General features: G+C 38.6%; 1 protein-coding gene across 1 annotated transcript in view; it reads right to left on the bottom strand.

Moving 5' to 3' along the window:
• Window positions 1-9,159: 9,159 nt before the first annotated feature.
• The window catches only part of MCTP1 (multiple C2 and transmembrane domain containing 1), a 3,344,116-nt gene continuing 3,341,312 nt past the window's right edge, over window positions 9,160-11,963 (bottom strand). Inside the window, exon 27 of the mRNA XM_044064134.1 lies at window positions 9,160-11,238. Within this exon, the coding sequence (XP_043920069.1) occupies window positions 11,167-11,238 (72 nt within the window). The 3' untranslated portion in view covers window positions 9,160-11,166. The remainder of the gene's footprint in view (window positions 11,239-11,963) is intronic.

The raw sequence follows: 11,963 nt of genomic DNA, 5'->3' as shown, positions 1-11,963 counted from the left end.
TAAAAAGCATAAGATCATCAAGGCTTTTCTACTGTGGGACAAGTTAGATTAACAATCATAGTGTAATATCATTAATAACTACTTGCCCTTTCTAATCCTTCTTACTATAAGCCAATAAGTCACATAGTTAAAGAAGCCAGACCCAAGAAAGGTCTGAACTCTATTAGGAGCTAAAGGTGTTAACTGGAAGTATACAAAAAAGTGCTACAGCCTTGAATGAGATATGCAAGCCATTGGTTGCTTTTCACCTGTGGTTTCCATCCAATGCTTTTGAGTTGCAATTGATCCCCATCAACAGTCATTCCCATCCAGAGAGTTTGCTAGGCCAGTAGGGATCAGAAGTAGATTCCCAGGGCCTTCATCTGTATGTCACACATGTACACACTGTACATACCTGCAGACAATTAAGAGTTGCAAATCTGCCCACCTGTGTTTGGAATGGGAGAAATAACAGAACTTTCCTGGGAAAACGCACATAAACACATGGAGCCTCTGCAGAGAAAGTACTCCATCTGAAAATCAAACACACAACATCTTGTTCTGAGGACTCTCTACTATGTATTGCACCACCTTGCTGCCTGCATCAAGGGTTTACAGACTGATAACAGCATCAAACTAATTTTACTATCTATTTGTTACCTCCCTGCTCCATGTGACACTTTATGGGGGTTCTATGAACTCTCATGTCTTCTGAACTCCTATTACTCTGTTGAACTGAAAAAAAAAGATGGCTTTTAAATTTTAAACACCGCCAACATGCTCTACCCTTACTCCCCTGTTTTTCTACCATGCCTAACCCTTTCACTGTTTGTCTCCTGTTGGAATTAGCCGTTACTTATTCGTTCGGAGCTTGTTAATTACTGTTGTTTAGTCTCCCATTTTTAGGTCATTGTAAGGAAATCATGTAATGAGTTGGTTTTCTAGAAATCTCATATTTCTAAGGCAGTCCAATACTATTGTCACAATACATTCTACATTCAACAAGAACTGCACAACTGCAATATTGTACAGCTACCACAGTAACAGTGTTAAATGTTGCTACACATATACTCCTGATTACCCCCACAAGAGGCAGATTTAACATAACCCATGATTCAGCTACCCTATTTAACAGATTTCTTAAACATTCCAAGGCCATTTTGTCATGCGATCAACTATACCTTGACAGTAACCTCCCTCACGCCAGACCTCCTTTCTTTGGGAGGGACATGCCAATCAATCTTGGAGTAAATTTGTAGATACCCATTCAGCCATCTAGGTTATGTTAAGAAGGAAGATTGTGAGTCACACAGTGTGTCACACAAGATGAGTTTATTCCCGAGGTTTGGGAGTTGCTGAATTATAAACCTGCCCGTCCTTCCTTATCATCATTGCATTTTTTTAAAATAGCTTAGATAACTAGTAAATATTAATGTTTACAACTCTGTATACTCAGTGTCAGTATTCATAGATGGTCTTCAGGCCTGAACACTGTATTCAGACTTATGAGACTTATGAAACATATTGACTAATGGGTTTACTGCAAATTTCTCCTATGAAACTACCATTCCCATCACAAACATACTGAAGTCACTTCCTCCTCCACTGTCTCCAAAGATCATAGCCTTAAAGTGTCACTGCTCATTGGTAACTACTTCTCTGACACTTAGGCTGATGCCAAGGGCCTGTATCTGATAACGTTTACTGATGACTGCAAACTTGGAGCTGTCATAAATACCCTTATTGACCTCTGGACTTTCCAAGAAGGCCTACCATGCATTAAATTCCAAGGAATGCAACATTGTGTCTTTTGTCAAATCTAGTTATCTCTGCTGCTATCACATAGCTGACACTCTCATAAAAACTGACTCAGTCATTAAGGACTTGGGCACTTTCATGGACAACGAACTATCCTTTGTCAGCCATGTAACAATTGTTGTTAGGAAATCCTTTCTTATAGCCAGAATAATCACCAAGGGTATATCTTCTAGATCAATTAAGTTTTAACCCCCTTATCAGGCCAGTAGTGGAATATAATGCCCTCTTTAGTATGTACTTATCTAGGTATATGACACAACTTGAGAGACTGCAGCATTTCCTCACTAAAATAATCAAGGGCATGTCCTTCTTGCACTATCATGACCACCTTAAATTGCTTTCATTTTTTACTGTTTCCTATAGACTCTTGAGAGCGGACCTTTGCCTTGCCTATAGAGCTTTGAAAGATCCTTATACATATGCAAAACTAATAACACCCTAAACATCTGCTCAATCGATCTAAACTTCCACTGTAACAAAGTAACAAAATATGACCTGCTGACATGCTGGATATATATCACAGAGAATACTTCTTTTATGGAATAGATTCCACTTGGATGTAAAGCATAGTAACTCCATGATCCTTTTCAAGTGTAATGTGGATGACTGGATGGGCAATTGTGACTACACTTTTGGCCTGGTCCCTCAAGTCCTTATGGAAAGGGGACAGACCTAGGTGGAAGTACTTTGTTTCATGAGATATGCCATTTTTCCATGTTTTAGTAATTTCAATGTGGGATCATGTGACAATGTCCACTGGATCAACAGTCTAGTATTAACCTATGAACCTATGATAGAAAAGATCAAGACAGAATGTTCATTTTTGTCTTCTTGCAACATAGCTATGTTACATATACAATCATATCAATTAAATATTCCAGGGAAATGTATGCCAATGCAACTAAAGAGAAGACTGACTCAGTTATTAATTAATATGTGCCTATTATCTGTTTAAGTTCAAAAGATATTGAGTGAATGCTGAGCTAGAGGAAGAGCTGCAGTATGTTCAGTATCCCTTAAAGTAGTTTGAACATTAAGACAACTATTTTCCACCCTGCAAAATGTTCCTTATATTGCTAGTTATTAGAAAAAGAATGATTTATTTATGAATTTCATCCCCTCTGTGTCATTGCCATCCAATTCCATGTACGCTGCTGGGTGTGAATAAAATCTTATGACACTTATTCATCACCTCAGCACTTCCATAACCATGTTCATCACACTTCAATTTTTTCAGACAAGGACAGAGTCACACAACAAGATATTTGTAGTTGTTGCTCTTTCCTAGCATACATCTATTGAATCTGTTGAAATTCAGAGCTTTTTACAATAGAGTGTCATTTACAGCTGTTTTTTCATGTCATCTGGGGCCATAATCCTACTGAGCCTTTAGGAATTTCACAGCTCTTTTACTTTGTAGTTTTGAAGAATATCGATGGCAGTGGAAGAAACAAACTTTACCTGAGTTCTTTCATTCTAAGTAAATGTAAAAGAATATTTTGTACGGGAAAGCGGGTCAATATTATCTCATCTTCTAAGGAATTAGATTGTGTTTATGGGAAAAAAAGAAGCTCAATTAAAAAGCAAAAATCACACCTACATGTCTACTCAACACTGTTACGGCATTTTGGGTTAGAACAAAATAAAAAATAATAATAACCACTTAGAGTGCCACAAAGATAGGAGTATAGTATAAAACATCAAGACATGATAAAAAATATACATTTTTTTTTGAGTTTGTGGGTGTAGTGGTCCTTAAAACATCCATTTGAGAAGAGGAACTATTTCTCTCTCTCTCTATATATATATATATATATATACATGTGTATATGGTGTACATGCATATGGTCGACCGGTGAATGGTCGATCAGGTATGGCCAAAAGGAGTGCAGCAACATTGCAAAACTGCGATTGTAAGTGTTGCGAATCGCAAAATCCCATCCCCTTTTTGACCCATGTTAGCACTCGTTTTAGGGTGTAGAGCAGTCAGAAATGTCGAAGGTGGAGTTTTTATGACATTCTGACTGTCTGGCATTACAGGATTCGGGGAGAAAAAACATTCAAATGTATGGTCGAGCAATGTGTGCTCGACCATATGAATGTAAACCTATGTGAGTGTGTGTGTGTGTGTGTGTGTGTGTGTGTGTGTGTGTGTATATATATATATATATATATATATATATATATATATCTATATATATATATATATATATATATATATATATGGGTTTGCTTCATTACACCGACAGTTCATTTCACTGACAACCAAGTCAGCAGGCCCAGTTCACCGAAACCCATTTCACTGACAGTTCATTTCACCGACACTCATTTAGTCGAAAATGAGATATGGTCCATTCCCCACTGTAGAGCGACCCTGGAGTTAGAATATATAGTAAGGGGGGGTGTGGGGGACACAGCCCCCCACAATGGGGGGTGTGGCCCATATCATAAATGTTTTACAATAAACAGATGCATTCTGACAAGTGCAATGAATAACTATTACCAAAAAAGCATTGTAGAACCCTAGTATGAGCCCCCCACACCCCCCCATTGTGGGGGGCTGTGTCCCCCACACCCCCTTACTATATATTCTAACCCCAGGGTTGCTCTGCAGTGGGGAATGGGCCATATCTCATTTTCGACGAAATGAGTGTCGGTGAAATGAACTGTCAGTGAAATGGGTTTTTGGTGAACTGGGCCTGCTGACTTGGTTGTTGGTGAAATGAACTGTCGGTGAAATGAAGCTAACCCATATATATATATATATATATATATATATATATATATATATATATATATATATATATATGAGTTACATTAATTTGATATAAAGTCTAGATATTAAAAAGCTGTTGCTGGCAGAAAATGTCTAAAACTCAAAATATTGCAAACTTGGAATGTGCCCTTTCTTCACTGTTGTGTGATCAAAGAACTAGTTAGTATATATAAGTTGCATGAGGTGCAGCCTAGCTTGGCCCCCCTGTATAAAATATGTTTTCTTTTTTAATATTATGGGTTTAAATATTTTGACATATAGGTAGAATTTACATTAAAACTAGCATATTTACCAAGACTTACAGTTTTATATTCTGTTAAATGGCTTATTTTCTCAAAAAGTGTGGTTGTCTTAATTTTTTTTTTTTTTTGTTTAAGCCATTTATTTCAGGGGATATTTTTGTATCGTGTCTAAAAATATGCAGTATTTGAAACTGGAGGTAACAGTGGAAGCTATACTCATTGAACTTTGAGGGAGACAATACATTCCCAAAAATCCTTATGATGTTCCTTCATACCAGTCTTAGAAAAGTCTTGCACTGCCCAAAGAAAATAAATACATTTATTTGACATGACCTCATTTTGTTTGAATATGTGAAATGTAGTCTGTAAAATATTGTAAATCACTTTGCACTATGGGTATTCAGGCAATGTTGCTGTTAAAGGCAGCTGGACTGGGCAACACAAGTTGGAATGTCTGTAATACATGTAAAATATGCCAAAGAGACGTGCAAGGAAAAGATCTATGTCCAAGCATGAAATAAGAGGAAAATAAAATGGAAGAGAATGGGAGACGTCCATTTCTTCTATTCTGTTTGTAAGACAATCCTGGAAACACATCCACATTCAGGTTTTACTTTTGATGAAAGTGCGGTCTGATTAGCAGGTCCCATTGCTTGTTACTCTTCCTCTGCTTAAATTTCACTCTTTATAGTAGGGCATAAGCAGTATTTCAGTAAAAGATGATAGGGAGGCATGCTAATCAATTAGCAAGCAGTTTGGAAAGCTCTAGAACCATACTTAGAGGGTGCTCATCATACCTTCAAACAATCTCGAGTCATCATTCTTTCTTTCACATCCAGCTAGAAACTGCCTCTTCTCTTCTGAAGAATGACTATCTCACTTTAATTCTGACATCTCTAGCCCTCTATTTAAGGTTAATGATTGCTACACTGTTACTGAGGAGCCAAACTCCGCCAGAAAGTCAGTCAAGTACTGTGTAGTTGGCCAGTTGCTGCAGTCTGGGAGATGTATGATCACACCATTTGTCTCTCATGGCATTTTGCTCCCACTGATTGCATGTTGCTGCACATTCACTGTAAGATGCCCCTGGCTGGTCTTACTTTCTTCTTGATTTATTTGCCTGGTTAGAGAAGTCTGATGTAGGTGTGAACATTTTGCATGGTATAAGTGTAGCTATACCCAAAGGTAGCATGTACTGATGGGCAAGGATGCACTAAAAGTGAAAGCCAAGATGCAAGCCTTCTTCTCAAAACATCTTTGTGAAGAATCCGTATAGCAGATAGTACCATATAACTAACTCTCAGCTGTACAGCTGAGGGTTAGACATATGTGACTTTGCGGGTTTCTAACAGCACACAGTATCTGAAGTCCTGAAATGGGATGAAATGCCTCACCTGTGGGCAATGTGAGTGTCCAGTACTGTGCAGTGAGGCCTCAACAATGGCCAGACTGGTAAGTTGATATCTTCACACTGTACCTTCCATGTACCTTTTGAGGACAGTGTTACCTCTAAGCTAAGAATACCTAGTAAATTCTGCTTGCAGGGTTACACTATCATAAAGGTGTAACATTCAAGGTCAGGCTTTGTGACTTTCATAACATTCACCAGGAATCAAAACCTATAGCATGCATACAGTATGACAGGAATGTTGGAACAAACTCTTTGAGTGTGGTCTAGCTGACACCCTCACTAGTTACTTAAGACAGTGAGCGCTACATTGCACACATATCAGAAGACACCCCCAGTCTATCAGTGAAGGCAGTCCCTCTATGGACTGACTGCACCACACATGTAAGTGTCTCTGGGGACTCACCCTAGCTTGTGTAAATGTTCATATGACTTTAATTACAAGCAGAATCCAGAACATCCCCTTGGAATATATCTATCATTCTATATTCCATATTTTCCATAAGGGAGTGGTTCATGCTGAACGGGTAACAGAGTTCCACAGGTTCCTGAAAGAGATACCAATTCTCAGAGGTGAGGGGGGGCATTCAGTGCCTTCAAAAGAAAACTTTATTCTTTGTCATATAATCCTATGCAGAGTCAGAAACATCATCCAGATGGCACTGTTTTGAACAACTTTTCCAGAGGACTATAGAGAGGTACTTTGGGTAGTTCCACATTTGTCATTATGTAATGTCATAACTGTCCCTGGCTGTTGTCACTAACAATATTGACAGTACTAACATTTGGGAATCTAACAGCGTGAAAACTACAAACACTGTGGTCAATGTTTTAGTGCCAATTTTCTGAAAAGCTGAACTGTGTCAGAAGGGCACATTGTGTCCTTTCAACTGGTATTTACCACTTTGTCACTATCAATACTGACAACAGTACTGGTGATACAAAAGGTCCATGCAGAATGAGTATATCTTTCGACATCAGTTCACACCAGGGACACTTTCTGTTCAAGTAAGTGAGTAGTACATGGCACAATCAACTTCTAGAATGAATTGGCAGTTCACTATGCCAACATGGTCTTTCCGTGATCTCCATAACAGATTGGTGTTGGCATGTGCAAATGACTTCCATTTAAACTGGAACATATGAATAGTAGGAGGGCTGGCATAAAGGTTAAGGTGTTTCCCTTACATACCCAAGGTACTGGGTTTGATTCTCACATAGGGTAATTGGCTCAGCTTAAAATAACCCACAATGACAGTTAGCCTAGTACAAACCTATGAATATGTAGACAAATGATGAGGTTAACAGGAAACATAAGACTTTGGACAAGCATGTCTGCTTCTCTGATTGGGATTTGCTGACAACTGTGGTCCTAATAGGTCTACCTTTTCAGTAAAATAAAAATAAATAAATCTACAACTGTTGTAGATAAAAGAACCAGTGGAAAAAAACAAAATCTTGCTCTAGTGAAGAGAAGGTGCAGAACTCTTGATTTAGGACTGGAGTCATCATCAGTTTCCGTAAGAGTAATGGCACAAATGGATGCTGTAAACTTTTCTAGTAAATAAGTGCATTTTGTTACTAGTCAGGTCACTGAAACAGGCAGTGGGATGAAAGGAAATATAGGTGACACATTAACTGATTTTACATTTATGGTGATGGATGAAGAATATGCATAAAGAGAATATATTAATTTGGAATCTGTGAGTAGAGTGGCACCATTTTAAGTGAATGCTGAAACTCCAAGACAAAGTTCCCAAAACTACTTTCACTGTTGTATGACCTGAGAATGGGTGTGAATAAGTTTGCGGGTCGTGGTGTGGCATGCTCCTCTGCAAAAAAAATAAATAAATACTCTGAGGTTTACTGAAAGTAGTTTTGGCAAACTGGTTTTGGACATTTTGCATTTGCTATGATTGTTGTTGATCTAGCAACATGAACCTGTACTCACCATGCAACCAGGGCAAACATTTAACAGTATGAAATGCATAAGAGAAGTCAGTGAGGGGAATCATTAAAGGCCATAGTCTAGTATGCAACTGTCTGATGTAGGAAATGTGCAGGTATCATACCCAGAAAGTGCTAATGGTCCCCACAAAATGTTTTGGTTCCATAAGGTGCTAATGCTTCTAGTTCAAAGCCTATACATTTAAATAAATAGTGTTGAATGTTCCAGTGTCTTTATGAACAAGAAAGCAGATATTCTGCAGCAGATACGTAGATGCATAGAAGATCCTTAACAGTAAAAAAACTGGAAAAATGCAGTAACATCTGTCCAAAGGCACGTTAAGCTTCTGTTTTTTTTAAGACATACAGGGAAATATGTAAACCAAATGACAGATTGTTTTCTACAGTCTTTGTTTTTATGTTTCACAGATAAACAGAAAGTGAAAGTTTTGAAGAGTAGAAGAAACAGAAGTAGAACATAGCAAGCACTGTGCATGGTTTTAGCAGCAGATGATAAGGACCAGTAGGCCAGAATGGAGGACTGAACAGAATTTGACACAGCAGCGAGCAGCTTAAGGTTTGTCACTGCACAGGTTCATCTAGGAGTAGAACCAGTGGTCAGGGATTTAAGTATGCATGTAGATAGTAACCTGGCTTTCGACCAACATGTGTCTAAAGTAGTAAGGAAATCATTCTATGCTGCTTAGCTTATAACCAGAGGTGTGGCATTTAGGCCCAAGAAAGTCATCATTTCACTATATTTGGCCCTCATCAGGCCCGTCATTGAGTACAACACCCTCTTTGGTAAGTATCTGACTGGGCACATGCAACAACTGGAATATCCATAGAGGTTCCTCACAAAAAGAATATTAGGTGTAAACAGCGTGTCTTATACAGATCACCTCAAAGCCCTATCTCTATACTCTGCTTTCCACAGACTGTTGAGAAGCGATCTATGCCTGGCATGGAAGGCATCCGTGATCCCACTTTGATGGACCTTTTGCACGTCTGCAAAATGAACAGCATCACAATGACTCTATCTAGGGATTTACACTTTGCTTGCCACATAGATAGGACACATTGGAGGGACAGGTATATGTCTCACAGAATTCCCCTTCATTGGAACAGACTTCCCATCTATGTCAAGCAGAGCTCTTCCCTAACTCTATTCAAGAGAAACCTGGACCAGTGGTTGGGAAACTGGAAAAACACTCTGGGTCTAGTGCATATGTCTATAGTGGACAGAGGCAGCCTGTAAATCCTGCCCTACATATATCCCTTAAAATGAGTTGTAAGGCACATAAACTTGTGGGATACAATTGGGATGCTTGGTTAGGCTTATAAAGGCCTCTGCAGTAGTTAGCCTAGTATATTACTGTGTCCAAACCTATGAGCCTAGGATGGTTAGATGGATGCAGGAATGCATCAGGAAAGATTGACCAGTAGAGAGGAAACAGGGTTGCTGCCTTCAGGTCATTCTTGGTTGTGTCTGAGAGTACTGTCCAGTGGCACAGATTCTATCAGTTCCATGACTATCGCAGTAAGACACCATAGAAATGCAGAATGAAAAGCAGAACCTAGTAAAAGATGCTATGATCTCAACATTTTCATCTTGCAGAAAAAGACACTAGGAGACAATATGATCTCAGTTTTCTGCACAGTAAATGTCACTGAAAAGCATAATAGAGGAAGAGTTGTTTATGCGGTAGGAGAAGAAGTGAAAACTGAAATTCAGAGGGGATAAAGGCAGGAGTTACATTATCAGGTGTTTCTTCCATTCATGTGTGAACTTATACAAGAATCTGCAGGAAGAAAATATGGTAGGACTTCAAATAGACACAATCAAAACCCCTAGTTTTCACCATGCACTTAGCATAGCAAACAGGTTCTTTCTGGCAGGCATTACAGATCTAGTTGGTTATTAGACTTGGTATTTCCTTTCAGTACTTTGTGAAAAACACAATCGCACCTTATTAATGCAGCTATAATAAAATGTTTCCAGTTACAGTACTTTCAATATAGCCTTATCTGCATGGACTCGGAAAACGTCTGAGCACATACCTGGCATCTATGACATGTTGACATGTGGGGAGATTGTGCATATAAAAATGCAGAAGAAGTAGATAAAGAATAGGAACTAACAGGTCTGGATACCATGAGAGGTCTAATCTGCATTTTATTTTACCAGGAAGGTAAGTAAAAAGAAATTGATAATGTCAGATATGCTTAGAGAAGGTAAGCAGTAATAAACTCATTTTGATCAAGAAACACTATAGTGCACATGTGACTTGTAATACCTCTTTAAGGTATTTGTTGTCCATTTTTTTTTTTTTTTTTTTTTTTGCTATGCAAGTGAAAAAAAATTATGCTGGGCAAAGTCTACAGACACTTGTTTTTAAAATGCTCTACTTGTTTCCAGCTCATGGAGAGAGACTCAGACTTAATGATCCCAGAGTTCCCTTGGGCCTTAAACTTCTGTTCCTGCATGTAAGGGATGGAAATGAACATTCATGGCGGGGATTAGCACAGTGTGTGGTGAAGAAGGATGTCAGGAAGAAATACAGGGCCACATTATGAAAGGAGCGTTATTCCTCACCTACTGGCTCCTGCTTCAGTGAGTTATATCTGCAGCTTGAATACTTAACTATGTTCTTCTGTCCCCTTCTGCTGGTGGTCATAAACAGTGTCGTCCAACATTTCTTTCTTTCTTTTTTTTTTTTTTGTACATTTCTTTAAAACACAATCAAGTTGGTCAGCAGCTCTAACAAGGCCTTTGCCTGTTTCGAGGGCAGACCTTCAATTTCTTATCAAAAGTACGCAGAGCTGTACAATAAAAGGCAGATTTTCAATTACACATCTTTTATACAGTATTTACAAATGCCAAGCACACAATACAGAGGCCAAATAAATACAAGGAAAGGAAATGGTGATTCAGCTGTGAAACTTCCTTTAATCTTCCAGAAGCAGATGCCGATCTCCTCAGTGGCTGGTTCTGGCTAGCCAAGATTGTTTTTCTTCCTTTTATTCGGGCTGGGAGTAGGGTCTTGTTTCAGCTCTTGGTATTTCACCTGTTTAAACAACATTCAAAGAATGAGAGAAAGACACAGCGGTCAGGTGGTCATCCTCATGTAAAGGAAAGAATAAGGAAATCAAGAGTTTTAAGAACAGTCATGTCCTCTATCCACCCAGCTTTCTGTAAACTACAGGGCTCACAGCTGTGATTAAAAACAATAGAATAAAAGAACTTTGGAATGGGGTGGGGGTGGTGGGATTCAGGCTTGAGAAAATCCTGCCAGGAAACACAGCCGTAGCCTGGAGTAATTTCAAGTGAAATTGGTATGTCGGCCTCCAAGACAGAATTTTGTGAAAACAAACAGCATCTGGTTCAAAATGGTGGGAACAGATCTGCTGTCCATTCTTGTGTTTCTGCTATCCGTGCATATATAGAAAAACAAAGACATATCTATGTATCTTTGTGCATGTGTCTCTAAGTGCATGTGTATATATATGAGTGTATGACAGACATTCGAAATATCAAAACTTTAAACTTCTGTAATACTGCTAAAAGAATACAAATCGCAAAGATTCAAACACACAAAATCAAATCACACAGATTTAACAAAAAACAAATTCTATTTTTTGCAGGGGGACAAACACCCCTACACCCCACACCCCCTGCTAATTATATATACCAGTTCTGGGAATGTACTACATTAGGGAAAGGGTATATTCCCAATCCTCACTGTACTGCAATCCCAAGCATATAAACAGCAGCAAAGTTTGAAAAGTTAAT

Source organism: Protopterus annectens, chromosome 2.part2 (assembly GCF_019279795.1).
Source record: "Protopterus annectens isolate FY-2018-M chromosome 2.part2, PAN1.0, whole genome shotgun sequence".
Lineage (NCBI taxonomy): Eukaryota > Metazoa > Chordata > Ceratodontiformes > Protopteridae > Protopterus > Protopterus annectens.
The sequence above is the reverse complement of the archived record's forward strand: the minus strand, read 5'-3'. Positions and strand labels throughout refer to the sequence as shown.